This window comes from Sus scrofa, chromosome 11, assembly GCF_054392235.1.
Source record: "Sus scrofa isolate SSC_HxYL_T2T_F1_AM1 chromosome 11, Sscrofa_HxYL_maternal_Yorkshire_Landrace_v2.0, whole genome shotgun sequence".
NCBI lineage: Eukaryota > Metazoa > Chordata > Mammalia > Artiodactyla > Suidae > Sus > Sus scrofa.
In genome coordinates this window covers 1,135,067-1,154,951 of record NC_139393.1, presented here as the reverse complement: position 1 = coordinate 1,154,951, position 19,885 = coordinate 1,135,067, and the positions used below count along the sequence as shown (strand labels likewise).

Here is a 19,885-nt window from a genome sequence, read left to right as displayed (position 1 = left end):
CACTCTAGAGTCCGGCTCACTGGCTCCACGAACAGAGCTCTCCGCAGCTTTCTCCCTGCATCCAGAAAGTCCTTGTTCCAGTTCTTACCGAGTTTACCTGGGAGCAGTCAGCTTCTGAGTGACTGAGAGTCAAGCCCAGCGTCTGTCACCTCCTAGTTCAGTTTGTAGTGTTTTTGTGTAGTTAAACTTTTCACTTGCTTCGTCAGTATTTTTTCTTGTGAATTAGTATACCACAGAAAATATTTGAATGTCGTTGGTTTAAAAGTGGTAGATATGAAAATAAAGACTAGTATTAGCTTTTCTAAGTAAGCGTGAATTTGTCATAAGTCTTGCCATAAAAAGGTAATATACACTTTTATTATTATACCGTCACAGTGTTATGTTTCTTTTTGTGTAATGATTTGAAACCCTTAAAGTCTCCAGAATTTAGGTGATATATGCTATTACTAGTATGCACAAAATAAAGGAATAGTCACTTTCCTAATTGTTTTATTTTAGCAATATGTTTTGTTAATTTCTCTGTTTTTGTTTTGAAAATAAATGTATTTATTTTCTTTGTGGTGACAAATCCATTTGTTAAAGAACTTTTGGTCATTGTATTTCATAAAGCTCAATTTGTTATTTCTTGAATTTGGGGTTTTTCTATTTACAGTCTACTTCATTTAATTGAAATAGAGATTATCAACAACAGAAACTTTGGATCTTGTTTCTCTACAACTAATTGAAATGATACCTTTGGAGTTCCTTTTGTGACTCAGTGGATTAAAAATCCACCTGATATCCATGAGGATGCGAGTTTGATCCCTGGCCTTGCTCAGTGGGTTTAGGATCTGGCGGGGCTGTGACTGTGGCCGTGGCTGACAGCTGCACCTTCTCTGCTTTGCCCCCCAGCCTGGGAACTTCCACATGGCACAGATTCAGCCCGAAAAAGAGAATAAATTATACCTTCACATTTTATTCAGAAACATAATTGTTGTATATTTATGTAACTTGGTCTATAAAATCCCTGCTAAATGTCCTTGTGGATGGTTAATACTTATGAATAATTTGGGGTTGAGTATATAATTACAGCTGAGAGTCTGAAGGAGAGAAAGATAATGTGTGATTGAAAGGAAAGGTTTTGTGAAAGAGTGTGATTAGTAGCATGTGAAACCTTTACACTTTCTGATATTTAGCATGAAACGGCACTAGTCAGAGTTTAAAGGAACGTGTTACTTGGAAAAATAGAGGAAATTTCCTGGGAAGTCGTATGATACTTAGATTTCTTGGTTATAGTATTTAATAGTGTATTAAAATATATTCCTGAAATTTGAGAGAGTGTAGCAGATTTTAAAGTCAGCCTTCTTATTTTCAAGAATAAGATAGTAAAGACCACATACCCGACTCCTGGATCCCGCAGTCGTTGATGATCCTGTTTCGAGCTCATCGTTAATTAAGTATTCTTCCCAGACAGACTCATGGAAGCTGGGGAGGGGGACTGCTTCCAAGTACACAGCCAGGCCCGCCCTCAGGTTGTACAGCTCAGCTTGGGTTTATTTCAGAGTAAATAAACCATTATGAAATAAATTGAAAGTCGTTTCATACTAAGAGCGTGATTTCCTTTCCAGCACCCTTCATTACTCAGCCTTTAAAATTGGGAAACGATTGTGGTGGGAGAACACACTCTTCTCCAGAGTCGTGTAAAGTGAAGTGTGCACGCAGGCTCCCGCTGGAGTGTGGTTAGTAACTTAGGACGTAGTACCTGACTTTACATTTTAAAAATAGTTTCCCTTCTTGCAACTCTTGTTTTATGCATTATATGTTGTATTTGGTCATTTTTTAAATCTGTAGCACTACCTTCCAAGGGTAGGAAAAATATTTTCTTTTGTTTCCTTCATTACTGAATTATATTAATGATTAAAGTTTGAATTTAGGCGATGAAATAGTTAAAGGTCCAGAGTGTTCTACTAACTTGGTAATATTATTGACCTTTTGTCTTTTTCTATAAAACCATGTTTAGATTATAAGTATCTTTAAGCGTTCCTTTTGGCTGGTTGCATTTTTATTTACCTAGTGGAATTTGCAGTGTGTACTTGTATGTTCCGTAAGAGGCGCTTTTATGTTTCAGATGCGAGGAAGTACATGTAGGCCAAGTTCGTAACCCATTGTTGCCTTGGCCATGTCCATGGCGTTCCGCATTTCCTGGGCAGGAAGCAAACCTGAGCCACAGCGCGTGAAGTCCTTAACTGCCCAGCCACCAGCAAACTTCTCTTAACGCACATTTTAAGTATATTGTGTGATGGCTCAAATCACGGTTCGCGTTACCAACCCCTCTCCCTGCAACAGATACAGTATTTTGTTGACTATGTTTATTTAAAAATCTTAAGTTAGAATTGTCATTCTGGTTTAAATAAATGAGTCTCAAACGAGATGATATTCTGCTTGTAAATAAAATTTCAGTTCTTCGTCCTAGAACATAATCATGCAGATTTCATGCGAGGCACTTTGGTCTCAAAACTAAGACCCAAATTATTAGGATTAATAATAATTATTATTAGGAAGTGTATTTTGTTTGAATACATGATTTTTTCTTTTTAATGTTCCTTATTTTTTAAAAAATATAATCAGTAAGTAGTAAAGTTGCTTGTTAGCGCAAGGGCCCTGAATTGATTGCATCGGTAGGAACCTAAGTGTACCTGATGAATCCATACCTCTCCCATACAAGTGTGTAAGTGGTGTTGAGTTTTTGAAATTGATGTTAATTCTTAAAATTTGTTTCTATCTCTGAAATTATCATTGTAGAATCAAATTTATTTTTATTATGTGTTATATACATCTCAGTGTGAGGGAGAAAATTTACATATATGAGGTAATGCAAATTCCTCAAATGAGTAGCCACGGAAATCTGCGTTCTGTGTCATGTTTATGACCAGCTTTCTAAGACCTTCTTCCTGAAGTTCTTTTTCCTTTTATGCGACGTGTCAACCATGTGAATGAGATCCTGCATATGTTTATCTTTGCCATGTTTGGTTCAAGTTCTGTACCTTTTAATTTTTATATGTTGTAAGTGATATTTTTTCTGAAAATTACTCATATTATTCAATACATGAAAAAGATCATCCTATTTTATTGTATGTTTTTCTGGAATAATTTTAACTTGTTTCTCCTCAGCATATTTTTAGATTATTAGGTAATGTAAATTCATATCAAATTTGATGCATTGCTTAGATTTGCAAATGTTACCTGGTGTTTTATAATAGTTTCTGACCTTTTTTTGTTGGAGGGATAGTAACTTGCCCAGTGGTTCCTTGGTCTATAATGGGAATTCTTTGAGGTGATGAGAGTATTTACATGTTCACGGACATAGTTAGAATATTTTAAATAGAACACCTATGGAGCCCATGTATTAACAAACTGAGTGCTGTAGTTGGTGTAATTGTCGACACAATGGGGCTTTCTCAGTGGTGTAGAATTTACGGGAGCCGTATCATTCAGAATTTCACTCTATCTATTTATTTGTTGCCCTTTTGTATCCTGCGTTCTTCCCCAGGGCGGGGATGTCACCTTGGGGAAAAAACCCTGGCTCAGCATGAAAGGACAGCATCCACGGACGTCCCTCCAGATGGATGGCTCTCACACTTTGGAGTGCCTTTGACTCACCTGACAGGGCTCCTGAGAACACGGATTTCTCGGCTGTGCCCCAGAGCTTCTTGATGCAGCAGGTCTCAGGAGGGGCCAAACCGTTGCCCTTTCTGACAGGTTCCCAGGCGGTGCTGCTCTTGGGCCTGGTGCCCCGTTTGAGAAGTCTGCTCTAAAGCGTTGCTCAGGAGGCACGGAGCCGTTTGGGTCGGTGGATTTCAGCTGGTCCCGGTCCCGGTCCCGGTCCCATCCCTCTTCTGCAGGACCCCCGGCCAGTCACGGAGCAGAGCAGCCCAAGCCGAGGGCTTCCTGCTGCTGCAGAAAGTCTGTGGTGTCACGGCTCGTCCGTGCTGTGTTTTGCACCCGAGGTGTGTGTACTGTGTAATGCTTTTCTCCTGAGCTGGGATTTTATTGTTATGTTCATAAACGCAGTGAATTCAAGCGAAGAGGGAATGGAGAGAACTTGAAAAAAAATGTGTTTGGAAAACTTGTTGAAGGCTTTTCACCTGACTGGTTTCCATCTCCCTTGTCCTGGCGAGACGGGGGCAGTGTGGTGGGGTATTTGCGCACGCTCGTCCCGGGGTCGAGGGCGCTGGAGGACCGGTCGTTGCACACATCTTGGTAAATGGGAACAGAAGGACACCGCACTGAGGTATTAGAGTGGCAGCCAGACGTGTCTTTGTGGGAGCTCATCTTGTGTTTTTCTAGTCAGAAGTTAAAGACGTGGTAAATGTACTATATTTTTAAATGTGATTTCTTTTGCTTTGCAGCTTCGATTTTCACACGTACTTTTAGAAAGTGATGCCCACCTGAGTTCAGTAAAGGGGAATTGTTAACAAGTCTTGAGGTAGTTCGAACCTGCCTCGTGAGACCTCCCGGAGATGTGCGTTGCGTGTGTGTGCTTGAAAGTCTCTTCAGAGTCCTGTACGGTACATTGACACAAGCAAATCGGTCCGTCACGAAAGCACAGAGTTGCTGTGTTGACAGTCATTTTCTTCCCCAGTGTTTTGACTCTTAGCGCAAAGAAACCGTCCCCTAGCTTGCAACCTTGAGCTCTCGCAGGAGGCGGTGACGAGGGCGCGAGGGAGCCTTGTCTGAAGACGTGTCCGCCCTGCGACCCCGCGGCGCAGGGCACCTCCTCCTGCTTCCCACAGACGCAGCCTGCCCAGGAGGCCCCCCTGACCGAGCCTTGCTCGGTGTCGCTGAACTCAAAGTGGCGGGGGCTCCGGTCCGCTCGTCCTCTCCACTCACAGCCCCTCCCTCGTTCTGGTTAAGGATTCGGGTCCTTTTGCTCCTGGGGAGTCCAGGACTTGAGACTCGGCCGCCAGTTCCTCACCTTTTCCGTAGGCCTTCTCATGCAGACTGGGAGAGTAAGGCTTTGTTTCATCCGTCCTGTAAAACGAAATTTTGTGGCTAGATTTCTGGATGCACTCGTTTTTGCTGTTCAGTTATTTATTACTAATTTTCTTCAAGAAAGGATTTGAACTCCTGTGGCAGTACTTGGATGCTGCAGTGAGTGATAGCTGACAGAAGTCAGCACTTAAATTAGCTATTTTTTGGCACACGAATGCAGAAAAATAAATTTTGAAAAAAGGAACCTGTGCTGTGTTTCTCCTGCTTCCGGTCTCTCTGTTCCTGAAGTTTGTTCCATTTGGACCGTGAATTCCCTTTACACCCTGCTGCCCGAGTCACCCTCCCTGCTGGGAGCCATACACAGCTTAGGATCTGTCCCTACTGTGTAGACCTAGGGTCATTCGTTAGGAAAATTTAAAAGACCTTTTTTTTTGTTTGTTTGTTTTTGAGTTTTTTTTGCTTCTTAGTTGTATATTATGCTATGTGGAACCATTACATCTACTTTATAAGTAGGACATCAGAAGTTTTTGGAAAGTGACATGCTCCAAATTTGGGGGATGGGAAGTACAATACAGAAAATACAGATTCAGATTCGTAATTTCTGCTTTCAGTGCATTTAACCCATGTCAATATTTGTGCTTCCAGTCAGGTGAACTATCCTTTAGACAGTGAAGGTATGAGTTATTCCCTGAGTAGATGGAAAACGCAGGCTTCACAGTTGGGAATTACTTTGCAATTCCTTCGATAGTAAGGAAGAAGATTGCCCGTTGGGGCCGATTGCTAGTCCTCTTTCACGGGTCCTCTACGTATGATACCCGTAGTAAGTAATCTCGCAGCATCTAAAACTCCCAGTACTTGTTTTGGCAGTTGCTGTGCTGGCAGTAGTTTGGCAGTTGGGGCACTGCAGATAGAGCTGTGCCCAGTGCAGCCAACCCCTCAGCTCCCTGGCACTTGTGTTCTAGGCCTCGAGAGACAGTGACAGATAGTTGAGGTGACTTAGCACGTCATCATTTGGGTAGAGAAAGTGACCGTTTCAGGAGGTGAGAGGACAGGAGTCTGATACAGCCTGTGCAGAGGCCCTGATGCAGGACACCTCTCAGAGCTGCAGTCGGGTGCGGTGCCTCTGGAGCTGTGGAGTCTGGAGTGGGACTGGTGTGGCTGTGACTTGAGTTTTAACTGTATGGTGATGAACTTTAATTCAGTTATGAACACAGCATTAAGCATATTTGGAAAAAACAAGAACGTATTCGGAACAGCTTGGGTATGTGAATCTACTTCTTTAATAAAATCTAAATCCATATCAGTAGTAAGGAAAATTCACCATTTGATGTAGATGTGCCACATATACGCAGAACTGCAAAGACGTAGTATGAAGGGCAGAGTGTAAGTTGTCTCAATTTTGTGTATGACTACTTGTTGAAATGGTAGTGTTTTGGATGTATTTGGTTAAATAAAATACACCGTTAAGCTAAGTTCATCTGTCGCACCTTACCCCTCACTGTAGCTCCTAAGGACTTTTCACTTTCTTTTGTGGTTTGTGTTATTTTTCTTTTGGGCAGTGCTGATCTAGGCTGGTAATGGTCAGTGTCTCGTGTGTACATGATTGTAATGCTGGGAGCTTGTTACATGGTCTGTAATTATGTCATCTGTGTAATTTCTATCTTGTCAGTGGAGAATTTGCAGGTTTGTTAAACATCCATTCCCTCTGAGGTGTCGGGGCGAGGGCTCTCCCGGAGGCTGTAGTGGTGTTTGTGCGGGAGCCGGAAGGGGGTTGAGCTCCCAGTTGTCACACTTGTCTGCATTTCACTGCCTTCACGCTTGTTGCTTTTGCTCATTCTCTCCTGAGACTCTGGTCATAACAGAGTTAATCTAATTATTTTAAATCTTGAGAAAGCGTGATCGTAATACAAGATTTCCTCCAAAACTTTGGGTCAAAATTTCCTGTACATTGACTGACTTCATTGCAGCTGCATGTCAGCTCCAAGGGAGAAGGGACCTGATACGTCATCTCGTGGTTTAGTCCTCATTTCCTGTCAGGTCTTTACTACGTGTTTTTTCATGAATGAGTGATACCAACTGTAGGACCACTCTTCTAAGGAGAATACACAAATGCACAAAACATGGCAGCTCACCACCTCTCGGGCTTTGGAGCGTGTGGGTGTGTGCAGAGCTGTGCCCTAGAGCAGCCCGTAGCAATGAAGCAACTAGGACATGCCCGGAAAACCCAGAAGCGCGCTGCACTTGGGTTGGGAAGACTTGACCGAGACGATCGCTTTTGAGCGCGTCTACAAGGTGAGTATGTGCCCGCTGTAGGCACCCAGGTGGGGGCAGGGGGAGGGCACTGTGGGGTGGCGCAGTCACCTGGCTGATGAGGCGGTCAGGGCGCGGCCCAGGGCCCTGGTCTGGGACGGGGGTGGGGGCAGGGACGTGACCCTCACTCCCCGGTTTGGAGTTTGGCTTCGCCTCCTGTGCGGCTCAGAGTCAGGGTAGTTATTTTTAGCTACAAGAGGGGCTTTGCTGTAAATAGCAAGACGAGAGGCCACGTAGACCATTCATACGTCCCAGCCCCGCCACCGCCTTCCCCCTGCCTGGTCCATGGTCCCTGGGAGGCTCTTTGGTCTCCGCGAGGAGTTTGCAGATTTCGCATGTGGAGTGAGTTGGGCAGGCCACAGCCAGCTCTCGTGTTCCAGGGTCCCGGGTCCACAGACCCACCCGAGCACGGATGAAATTCTGTCTCCCCTCCTTCCCTCTCTCTCTTTCCCTCCTTTCTTGTTTTTTGCTCAACACAGGTGTGTTGCTCTGGTTCTGGAGATGAGAGGAAGTCCAGAATGGGTCAGGGCTGTGTTTCTTTAGGGAAGAAACCATGCCTTGGCCTTGCAAGTCTCTAGCGGCTGCCCACGCTTTTTGGCTTGTTGCCCTGAGGAGCCCTGGCCTCCGCTTTTTTTAGTATCATTCATGATCAGAACGTTTTGAAGAAAAGATTCCAAGAAGCAGAACTTGTTGCTCTGGGCAGGTCACTGTTTCCATCGCGCCCTGTCTGCAGTCTCCTGAGCAGGTTCTCGAGATACTGGAAGTACAGGAGGGGTGGCGGTTTCTCTGCAAATACTGTGCCCTTTTCTAGAGGAGGCTGGATTTTGGTCCTTGCGCCAGTGGTCTGGGGGAGAGGGGGTGCGGATGGCCTCGTGGTAGGAAGTGTGGCCGCCGGGCCGGTGGTGGCTGACGGCCCTCCCGAGCCTTGAAGGTAAGTGTTCAGGCCTGGGGTTGGGGTAGAGCTGCTTGAAGCAGAGCGAAGGTGTCCCCGCTGGATTTTTTAGTATCCGGGCTTTGAGTGCCTGTGGTGTGGGCTGGGATTTTGTTGTTGTTGTTGTTGTTGTTGTTGTTGTTGCTATTTCTTGGGCCGCTCCCGCGGCATATGGAGGTTCCCAGGCCAGGGGTCCAATCGGAGCTGTAGCCACCGGCCTACGCCAGAGCCACAGCAACGCGGGATCCGAGCCGTGTCTGCAACCTACACCACAGCTCACGGCAACACCAGATCGTTAACCCACTGAGCAAGGGCAGGGACCGAACCCGCAACCTCATGGTTCCTAGTCAGATTCATTAACCACTGCGCCACGATAGGAACTCCTGGGCTGGGATTTTAAAGCCTGTGTGGAGCTGCTCCGCCTGGTGAAGAGGCCCTGTCACCCCCACACTGAAGGCCCCGAGCCGCCCTCCCAACTGGTCCTGCTGGGACCTCTGCTCCTGCAGTCATTCTCCGCAGTGTCTTGCGCTTCCTTCTCAGACATTGGACCGTGGCCTCTCCTGTTGGCTTCGTGCGGCTCCTCACCTGGATTCCAGCCCCCGGGCTCTATCGGGTCTGCCCTCGGGGCATCTTTGCAGGCACCCCTCTCCCCCCCCCCCCCCCCACCGCAGCCTTCCGATCTCCGTGTCCACAGCTGTTTTTGCAGGTCGCTTAGGAGGAGCCCTTCCCCAGTCGGAGGAGAGCTCACCTCCCTTCACTCCTGGCCCCGCTCAGTCAGTGTGTGGTCCTCACTTGAGTGTGTGCGTGTTGTGTCTGCATTTCATCCATCTTCTTCCAGACCTCCCAATGTCATAGCAGAATTGGCAGTGGGCATTTCCTTAGCTGGTCTGAGGAAGAATCCAGGAGAATAGGGAGTCATGACATAGTATTGAGAGGTTTCAGAACCAGCTAATTTGTGTATTGGAATCTAGTGGCCTTTTTTTTTTTTTTTTTTTTTGCGGCCATATCTGTGGGCATATATAGGTTCCCAGGCTAGGGGTCCAATCAGAGCTGTAGCCGCTGGCCTACACCACAGCCACAGCAACGTGAGATCTGAGATGCATCTGTGACCTACACTACAGCTCACAGAAGCGCTGGATCCTTAACCCACTGGGTGAGGCCGGGGATTGAACCTGCATCCTCATGGATACTGGTCGGATTCATTAACCAGTGAGCCACGAAGGAAACACCTCAGTTACTTGTTTATCCAATAGGCAGTTATTGAGCCATTTTTGTCTCAGCCTGTGCATAGATAATGAAGAAAACTGAATAGGTCCCTGCCTGCCGTGAGCTTGGATGGGAAGAGACCCGTGGGGAGAAACGTGAGGTTCAGAGCAGGAAGCACTCCGTTCCCTTACGTTATGTCTACACCGAAGCAGGTCCTGGGAAGGAAGTAGGATGGAAGGAAAGAGGATGGTAGGGAGCGATGAGGAGTCGAGGGAGGGAGCGTGGCGTGTGTCTGGGTGCTGGTCCGGTTGGAGGGGCACGTGTGCCGAGGGCACTTAAATCTGGCAGAGGTGGGAGGCGCTCATGAGTCAGAAGGGGTGGAAGAGCGTGCCCTCTCCCCACGACGGGGAGGTGCTTGTCCTCAGAGTGTGAACTGAAGGGGTGCCGGTGGTTTTCCTGTTTTGCACGGGCACCAGGTGACTTGCAGAGCCCGCGTGAGCAACGACAGGGCGCTCACCACAGCCTTCCGCTCCTCCCAGCAGCCCCAAACCTCCTGTGATGGTCCGTACGGCTTCCTGCCCGTGGTCGTCACACTCCGGAGGACACTGCAGGGTTTCGCCTGGCGACTCAAGGAACTGAACTTGAGCATGGTTCAGTGGTTACGGTTTTCAGGAGAAATGATTGCGTAAAACTCTGTTAGGAAGGAAACACCTGTTCTTCAGGCTTTTGTTCAGTAAGTTGGGCGCTGTGTTTAAATAGCGTGGCTGCCCGTGCTGCAGTGAGCATTGCGTGTCTTTAAGGATGTAATTGCATCACACCCTTAAAAGTAATGCAGGGAAATTCCTGTTGTGGCACACCAGAAACGAATCCTACTAGTGAGGATGCAGGTTTGATCCCTGGACTCACTCAGTGGGTCGGAGATCTGGTGTTGCTGTGAGCTGCAGTGTAGGTCACAGAAATGCTTGGATTCCACGTTGCTGTGGCTGTGGTGTAGACTAGCAGCTGCAGCAATGATTCGACCCCTAGCCCGGGAACTTCCATATGCCGCAGGTGCGGCCCTAAACCTAAAAAGCAAAAAAAAAAAAAAAAAAACACCAAAAAATGACGTAGGTATTTGAGTTCTCACTGTGGTGCAGTGGGGTTAAGAACCTGACTGTAGCAGCTCAGGTCTCTGGAGAAGCTCAGGTTCAATCCCAGGCCTGGTGCAGTGGCTTAAAGGATCTGGTGTTGCTGCAGCTGTGCGTTGGATTCAGTCCTTGGCCCAGGATCTTCCATGTGCTGCGGGTGCTGCTGTCAAAACTAGTAATGGTATGGGTCTCAAAACTAGTAGTAGAATAGGTGTTAACATGCTAGTTTAACGTACACGCTTTCTTGCTATCGTGATATTCACGTGTATGCCGATAACGTATTCAGTAAAATGATTTTTTTAGTGTATAGAGCTCACAAATGAATTGCAAGGGACTATATCATTGCGTTTGGAAAGAGCCTAAGTTAGCATACACCAGAAGTGTATAGGTTCTGAATCATTAATGCCAAAGACAGCATATTAGTGCCTTTGAGCAAGTGCTTTCTTACTTTAAGAAGAAGGCGGCCAGGGCTTCTTGTCATTGCTCGGCAATAACCAAGCTGACCAGTGTCCATGAGGACATGGCCTTGCTCAGTGGGTTAAGGATCCAGTGTTTCTGTGAGCTGCAGTGTAGGTCACAGATGTGGCTCAAATCCTCTGTTGCCGTGGCTGTGGTGTAGGCCAGTAGCTACAGCTCCGATTGGACCCCTAGTCTGGGAACCTCCATATGCCCAACGGGCGGCCCTAAAAAGACAAAAAGACTAAGCCAGCTCACATTGGGTAGGTTCTTGGTGCTGCGTTCTGGGAACTTGAGAGGAGCAGGGCCCAGGACAGTGATAAGAACAGTGCAGAAATGGGCCGTGAGCATCAGCAGCCATGGTGCTTTTGAATCCACAGAGGCTTGCATTACATCCACATGAATTGGAGACAGAAGAAAGGAGAAATTCAAAAAAGCAGTGACTGTAGAATAAATTTTGGAATCGTGTTGCCAGTAGGGAATGCATCCATTAGGGTGAGCCCGTTACTCGCTCCCAGGAGCCCTGCTGTCGCACAGTTGGCACCAGTGCTGGGTATACCCGGTGACTTGGCGCATTACAGGTGAAACTAATTGTCCGAAATTGCTCACAAGGAGTTTGGAGAAGAGAAATGAAAGTAGGATGAACTAAGGGGGACGGCTGTGCGTAGGATGCATCAGGTATGTTCTTGCTTAGTGGGAGGCTCAGAGGCGCCTTTCGCGGGGGAAGGACCTCGGGAGTGTGTCCGGCCAGGCGCAGAGGCAGAAGTGGCCAGGCGTCCGCCCCAGGGAGCAGGCAGGACCAGCAGGGCCCGAATGAACAAGGGCTGGGGCTCACGCGGATGAGCTTGCGCCGGCTGAGGCAGGTCGCGAAGCACAAGGAAGGTTTGTTTGGCAAGAGAGTTGATGGTCCTGAGGTGTGTGCTCCAGACGGTTTCCTCGACTGTGGGTGCGCTTATGGTAGCTCAGAGTGGGGGGTCGGGAAGCTAGACGCGATGTGGAAAAGGATTGGAGAGCAAGAGCGTAAAGCAGGGTGTATCAGGAGTTGCCTGGTGCCCTGGCGAGTAAGGATCCGGCATTGTCACTGCTGTGACTTGGTTCGATCCCTGGCCCTGGTGAGTGCAGCCAAAAAAATCGTAAAAGAGAGAAATGAAGACATGTCAGTTATTTAGCAAATGCAGAGCAGTCGGACTGGGTTAACTGAGGCGTGTGGGGGTGGGGAGTTACACGGAAGGAAGCAGGCAGGAGGGACTGCTTTTACCCCCAAGGCCCGTAGTTTTGGTGCTGCCCACTTCCAAGAGAAGTGAGCGTGGGCTGGAGGTCCTCGGGTCTCGTGGCCTCCGGAAAGGTGTCGCGCATGTGAACTCATGATGCTCAGGCAGTGGTCTTGGCTGGAGAAGAGGTTCGTTGCCATCCGTAAACACCACTTGATAAGAGTGTGAAACAGACAGTTCACCAGCATGAGGTGTCTGTTGTCAGGGTCTGAAAACCGTGTACACCGCTGTGTGTGGCTGTTCAGATAGACCTGGAAGGCCCTGCTGGGCCCGGTCTTTGCGGAACATGCCGAGCCACCATACAGCAGTGCCGTCACATGCGTGCGTCACAGAAGAAAGCACGGGCTAGGAATGGGTGTTTGTGAAAAATCACCCCTTTTACTCATACTTGGTTAATGGCCAGCATAAATAACTGTGGAGACCAGATGGGGATTAGCCCCTATTAGTACCTGCCCAGCATCTGTGAGGAGGCTGTTGGGATTCCGAACCTTACTCAGTGGGCGAAGGATGCGGTGTTGCCGTGAGCGGTGGTGTGGGGTCACAGGTGCAGCTCGGATCCCACCCCTAGCTGGGGCATTTCCATGTGGGTGCAGCCCTCACATTAAAAAACAGAATCATAAAGTTACCTCATTCTGCTCTGTGCCGCAGCCATCGTTCAGACCTTCCTTTGAGATCCAGAAGTAACCCTTTATCATACCATCTCTTTTTTAAGCCTTATTACCTGTACAAGCCAACTAGTCTTCACAAACTGCCAATGCTGAAACTCATTCGGTATAGTTTTGAATTTTTGAATAATATGCATCTGATACACAGATGTGGAAATGCAAGATTGTACATGGTGATGTGTGCCCACTGCCCAGCTTCTCTCCCCGGGGTCCCTCACTGTTTACAGGTGCAGGCAGGTCATTGTTAGACAGGCACCACCTCTGTGGGGACAGTGTCTCTCTGATGTGTTCTTGTTTTCTCCTTGTTACAAGCATCCTGTTGGCTGCATGTCCCAGAGCATGTGTGTGAACCTGTCTGCAGGGTAAAATTCTGGTTGAATGACTTGGGTCTCGGGTGCGTGTGTCTCTGTCGTGTTCTGCGTTCTGCCTGTTGTTACTGTGGAGAGTGAGAATTTAACTGTATTCCTGTCAGTCCTCAGCACGTGCACCGAGTCAGTGAAGATGGGATGTTGACAAAGACTCAGGGAATCGCTGCAGGCAGTGGTGAAAGTGGAGGAGTCCAGATTTGATTAAACTGGGGAAAGCCTTGAGGTGGTCCTGACAGTGGTTAATGAGGATTGCAGGAGTTCTCGTGTGTCTGTCACATATGAGGTTACGCAAGCAGGTGCCTGTTTCATTAAATAAACCAGTTACTGTCTCGGGGAGAATTACCAGCATGACAGGGTTCTAAGGACCTGGTGAGGATTAGCCGTTTGACTTACTGGGGGCATTAAACCAAGGTTGCGATGGGCTCTGTTGGTGCTGTTGGCGGTAGAGACGGGCGTCTGACTCACGTTCAGCAGTCTTTCATCCAGAGCAAGTTGTGCAGTTCTTGAGCAGTGGCAGTGGGGGCAGCATTAGCGGTGCTGTGCTAACGCGAAGTCCCTAAGTTTAGTGTCAAGAGTAGGAGAACCTCGGAAGACTTCTAGAGGAGCCCTTCCCCTGTTGGTGGGAAGTTTTGAAATTTTACTTGAAATTTACCACCTTGTGTTCCTTGGAAATACTGGAGGGGAGGTAAACTTTATTTACAAGTGAAATCGGGAGGGCCTCTCAGCCGTGTGTGTGAGGTAGCTTCACCGAAAATGAAGAAAATGTTAAAAAAACTCGTATGCTTTCTCAAGGAATTGTGTTGGTTATTCAGTAAATTATTATGTGTATTTGGACGCTTGCAGCGAATTGAAATGCTGGAATGTTCCGTGTCTTACGATAGTAGTGGTTGGGTGGTGGAGCTTTACCCAGGGACTGAGGGAGGCCCTTTGCTGTGGGGCAGGTTCCCGCCTCGCGCCCGGTCCGGTCCGAGCTTCGGGGTCCGGGGTCCGGTGTGGGTGTGAAGGGCCGTCTGCCAGCCGTGTTCCCTGCCGTGGGCCCCTAGGCCTTGGGCGTGGGGCACCGCACGTCCTGTGAGCCCGCGGGGCTCCCAGCCGCAGGCGGGCTGGCGGGTGGGGCCGAGGGAGCCAGGCAGGCGCCACCGTTTTTTGAGCCATGTTTTCCTGCCAGAGACGCCAAGGCCCCTTCGGTGAGATGTTCGCCCCACGGGGAGCTGAGGCTGAACGTGTGCCTGTGCCTACGTGGGGGGGATTGTGCTGTTGGACGGATCCCTCTGTGGTGGGGCCGCGTGGCCTGTGCACGCGCGGGGCTGCAGTGCAGGTTCCTTCCTTCCTCCCCGCCCGGCCCCGCACTCAGGCCCCGGGAAGGGCCCAGGCTAGGGGTCGACTCCGAGCTGCGACCTTCAGCCTACACCACGGCCGCAGCAGATCTGCGACCCACACCTTGGCTCACGGCAACACCGGATTCCGAACCGACTGAGTGGGAGCAGGGATGGAACCTGCGTCCACATGGATTTAAATCAGGTTTGTTGGCACCGAGCCATGATGGCAGTGCCCTTTTTTTTTAATTTCCTTTCTTTTTTTTTTTTGGTATGTGTTTCAAGATGTGTGGCATACGGACGTCCCCTGGGCCAGGGATTGAATCCCAGCCTCAGTGGCAGCAACGCTGGATCCTTTAACCCACTGCTCTGGGCAGGGGAATGAACCTGCATCTGCAGCGACCCGGGCCCCGGCAGTCAGATTCTTAGCCCACTGCACCATGGCGGGAACTCCGCAGGGCGCTTGATGAAAAGACAAGTCATGGGAAAGGCCGGGGCCAGGATGCACCTGGTTTGTGACTCGGGAGACGCCTGGGTCCCGAAAGAGACCAGAAGGTGCCAGCACATCAGGGCCCCTGGGCTCCGATTCTCAACCTTGGTGGCGTTAGAGTTTCCTCTTCGTCAGTCATTTGGGTACAGCCAGTTGATCACACAGCCGCACATGCGGAGGGGTCAGAACTCGAGACTGCCCTCATCTTTGTGTTCTGCCTCAGCAGGAATGCGCCCCCGCGTTTTGTGCCTTTCACTCCAGACCTTTTCCTGGGAAGTGGTTAGGGCCTGCCTTCTCTTACTTGAGCATTTTACTGCAGCCTCGGTGCTTCTGCGTCCGTGTGTGAACCCTCTGAGTTACACTACGTTAGAATTAAGTGACTCTCACGACTGTGTCGAGGGTTCCTGCCATGAAGGCCTGAGCACAGGGCCCCAGACACCTGTGGCCTTACTGCACTTCGCCTGAGTCAGCGAGCAGGCCGTTTTTCCAGGGTCCCGCTGGCCTCTTAGCAGAGTCAGAATGAGATTTCTTTATCTCAGAGAGTTGACTGTGTTCTAAGCCGTCATGGTGACTGAGAAGGGACCTGGGGGTGTCTTCAGTGCCCCCAGCATTTAGGAGGTCTTGCTGCCCTCTGGTGGGGGGTGGGGGTGGTTTGTTCCTGGGTCTGAGCTGTGGCCGTGTATAGGCTTCTGGGCTGTGTGCCCACGGGAGTGTGTCCAGATGGCATGAAGACACAAAAAAGTTGAGATTTATGACTATTTTATTGGCTTTTTAATGCCTTGCTTTTGTTTGCCTTTTTTTTTTTTTTTTTGCCTTTACTAGGGCCCCTCCTGTGGCACATGGGTTCCCAGGCTAGGGGTCGAATCGGAGCCGCAGCTGCCGGCCTACGCCAGAGCCACAGCAACACGGGATCCGAACCTCCTCTGCAACCCACATCACAGCTCATGGCAACGCCGGATCCTTAACCCACTGAGCAAGGCCAGGGATCGAACCTGCAACCTCATGGCTCCCAGTTGGATTTGTTAACCACTGCACCACGACGGGAACTCCTCTGTTTGCTTTTAATCTGGTTTGCGTAGTCTCAATTTCTCAAAGTCATTGGTGATAAACAGGAAATTTTGGACATTTAAAAAAATGTGGTATAAATATATTTTTAAGCTCTCCCTTCTGTTTTTAGACTTTTCAATCCCTCTTAAAGAAGATACGTTGGTATCTTGTGCTCAGAACAAAGCACTGAATTTAAGCACCTTAATGTATCTTCCTGTCAGTATAGTTTGGGTCACACTAACTCAGAGGTGGTGTCCCCGGCGAGGAGGCCGTGGGAGACGGCCTTCTGCGGGCGCCTGAGACCTGTGTCCCAACCCCGTTTACACAGGTGTGAATAGCGCCTGAACTCACCGCCGTGCCCGTTAAACTTGTTTGATGTTTAACTTCTCGTCCTGCTTGCTGCATGGGAGTGCGGAGCGGATCCCGCAGGAATCGTTTTTCCTGCTTTGTTGATGTACGTGGTATCTTCAAAGTGAACAACAGCAGATGCTCTTTCAAAGTGGTTTGAAGGATGTGCTGAAAAAGAATCTTGCTTATCATTTGGTAATTCGGTGCCTTTTCATTACACGTGAACATGGTTCATTCATGGAACTGCTCTGGCACTCAGTAATTTACTGAAATATTGAAGTTTCAAAGAACATAGTGGAGGCTGGACATGTAAGTTTGTGATATCCATGTAATCTAAACTAAGAATGCAGTTTGTACCTGCTGTAGTTGAACTTGTCTTAAAAACTTTACCTTGTGTTCAACCATCAGAGTAGGTTTTCTTTGACTCTTTCAGGGAGGCCTCTTGAGAAATCCTAGTGCTAAGAGGTTAATGCTACTGAGTTTTTTCTTTTTGTTTTGAACAGTTTTGCTTTTCTTTCTTTCTTCCTTTTTCTTTTTTTAACTTAAAAATGCCTTTGCAGAAATTTGGGGACAAAATTAAGCTTAAAATTTTTCAATGGTATCTTTTCCTTCCATGACCTTTTCATCTCATCGCAGTTGCCTTGCAGATGGGTACAGGTTTCAGCTCTTGAAACTGAGTTAATGCTAACTTTTCTTAGAAGGCAGTAATTATGTTTGATAAAGTCTTCAACTTATGCTTTATTAGATTTCAAATCTTCACTGAACTATGTACATTGATAACTGTAGTAACTGTCGTTTGTGACCTTTGAAGAAAAAGGTGGCATGTAATGCGAGTAAACTGTTTTTCTGAAAATGCTAGTTGCCCTCAGTAGAACGGAGGAAACATTTAAAAATAAATGTGCCTTGTGGCTAAAAAGAAGACTCCAATCTTGATATTTTCTTCAGTATTTTCCACATTTCAGTGTTTTATGAGTGATAAATGGTTCATACCTAGTTACTGGAAAATAACCTTATTTTTCATACCTACTAATTTTGAGTTGTTAAACGGTCTTTTCAGTATGTATTTTTTCTGATTTCCTCAATTTAAAATGCTGCTTTTAAAAATTGAGACCTGGAGTTCCCTGATGGTCTAGTGGTTAGGACTCACTGCTTTTACTACTGAGGCTCAGGTTCCATCCCTGGTCTGGAAACTTCCACCTGCCTTGAGCGGGGCCAAGAAAAAAAGCTTGCCCTGGACTGTCAGGTAAACTTGGAGGTCACCTCAGATCACGGGCGCTCTTCTACCCTGTCCACCTGCATCCCAGGCAACCGCTGGTCTGTTTTGATCACCGTGTTTTTCGCTTTCACACTAAATACAGATAGATTCTTACCATGTGTCCCTTTGCCTCTGGGGCTGCTCCCGGGACGGGGCGTTTGGGAGGTTCGCCTGCAGTGTTGCGCTGGTCCTGTCTCTTCCCCCAAGGGAGCCTGCACGCTGTGTTCCTGAGTCTCCGCTGATAAGCTCATGGCGAGTTTCCAGTCCGGGTTATGTGAGTGAAGCTGCGGTGAACATCCGGCACGTCGCGGAGAGGGTGCCTCGCAGCCCTGCTGTCCAGGGCGTTTCGTAGAAGCGGCCGCTGGCCGGTCGCTCTGCCTCGGCCCTCAGCCTCGCTGGTGTCTGATGCGCCGCTTCCATGTAGGCACCGGTGTTGTCGGGCAGGTCTGTTTGAGCCTGAACTTGAAGAGAACTGTCCTGGTGGTTTTATTGTACGTTTCCTTGCTAACGCCTTTCTTTTTTGTAGGGCCACGTCTGTGGCACATGGAAGTTCCCAGGCTCGGGGTTGAGTCGGAGCTGCAGCTGCCGGCCTACACCACAGCCACAGCGACGTGGATCCTTAACCCACTGAGCAAGGCCAGGAATCGAACCTGAATCCTCATGGACACTCTGTCGTGTTCTTATTTAACCTGCTAGGCCGCAGTGGGAACTGGCAGGTCTACCATTAATCACAGTATTTCTCTGTACTCTTTGAAGGTACATTTGTTGTTTAATGAGGATGTATTCGCATTGGAATAAAATTATGGAAAGTGTAGGCTGCTGATTTTAGCTGTTGTGAGTTGCCTGCAGTAATAGCATTTCGTTTGGCAGCGGTATTGTGGTCTGTGTCTTTGAGGCAGAGGCTCAGTTGTGAATTGTGTTCTCTGCGAGATGAGTCTGAATCCAGTCACTCTTAATCGTGTCGATGTGACACCCCCACCCCCACCCACCTCTCCCGGGCCCCAGCCTGCAAACTGGAGAACCTGCTTCTTAGAAAGAGGCTCGGGCCAGAGCACGCGCGTAACGAATGTGACTCCGTCACGGTTCCCCCACGAGAGGCTGCTGTAGACACGCTCTCACCGTGTAGGCTGATTTCCGAGCCATCATGAAAATTCCTTTTCTGGGTTTTCTTTAGGATGTTCCTCAGCCTCTATACTTTCGAATTATATATTATTTATCTTTTATGCAGTCCTCTTTTTTTTGTACCTAAAATTGACCTTTTGTGTGTGTGTGTGTGGCCATGTCCAGGGTATGTGGAAGTTCCTGGACCAGGGATTAAACCTGTGGCCCAGCTGTAACTAGAGCCACAGCTGTGACACCAGATCCTGAAACTGTGACACCAGATCCTGAAACCATTGAGCCGCCAGAGAATTCCAAATTTACCCTTTAAATTTATAGAATTCAGTGTACTTTCAAAAAGTTGTCCAGGAGTTCCTGTCGTGGCGCAGTGGTTAACAAATCTGACTAGGAACTGTGAGGTTTTAGGTTCGATCCTTGGCCTCGCTCAGTGGGTTAAGGATCTGGCGTTGCCGTGAGCTGTGGTGTAGGTCGCAGAAGCGGCTCGGACCCAGCATTGCTGTGGCTGTGGTGTGGGCCGGCGGCTACAGCTCTAATTAGACCCCTAGCCTGGGAACCTCCATATGCCTCGGGTGTGGCCCCAGAAAAGACAAAAAATAAAAATTAAAAAAATACATACATAAAAAAAGAAAGAAAAAGTTGTCCAGCCTTCACCACTGTCTGTGACAGAACATGTCACGCCCCAGAAAGCACCCCCACCCATTAGCAGTCACTTCTTTCTCCCAACCTCTCCCCCCCCCCCCCCCCGCCCCCGCCCCAAGTCACTAATCTATTTTCTGTCTCTCTGGCTTTGCCTCTTCTGGACACGATGTAAATGGAATCATACAGTGTGTGGCCTTTTGTGCCTGGCTCATGTCACCTGTTTTCAAAGTTTAGACTCGTGCAGCAAGTGTCGGTACTTCAGTTCTTTTCTGTTTTTGCTTTTGTGGGCCACACTGTGGCATGTGGGAGTTCCCGGCCTGCATCACAGCCACAGCAACGCCGGGTCCTTAACCCACCAAGACCGGA

At 48.4% G+C, this 19,885-nt stretch overlaps 1 protein-coding gene across 5 annotated transcripts in view; it reads left to right on the top strand.

Moving 5' to 3' along the window:
* PSPC1 (paraspeckle component 1) overlaps positions 1-19,885 on the top strand; it is a 94,774-nt gene that overhangs the window by 66,661 nt on the left and 8,228 nt on the right. Inside the window, exons 7-8 of one of the 5 annotated variants that reach the window (XR_002336587.2) lie at positions 3,530-3,986; positions 4,389-5,215. The exons of 3 other annotated variants lie outside the window; for them this stretch is intronic. Coding sequence is in view for 1 of the 2 variants with exons in the window: in XM_021065419.2 (XP_020921078.1) it covers positions 3,530-3,634 (105 nt within the window). In the remaining variant the exon portion in view is untranslated. Of the gene's footprint in view, positions 1-3,529; positions 4,108-4,388; positions 5,216-19,885 lie in introns of those variants that run through there. One more of the 5 variants, XM_021065419.2, reaches the window with a different exon arrangement.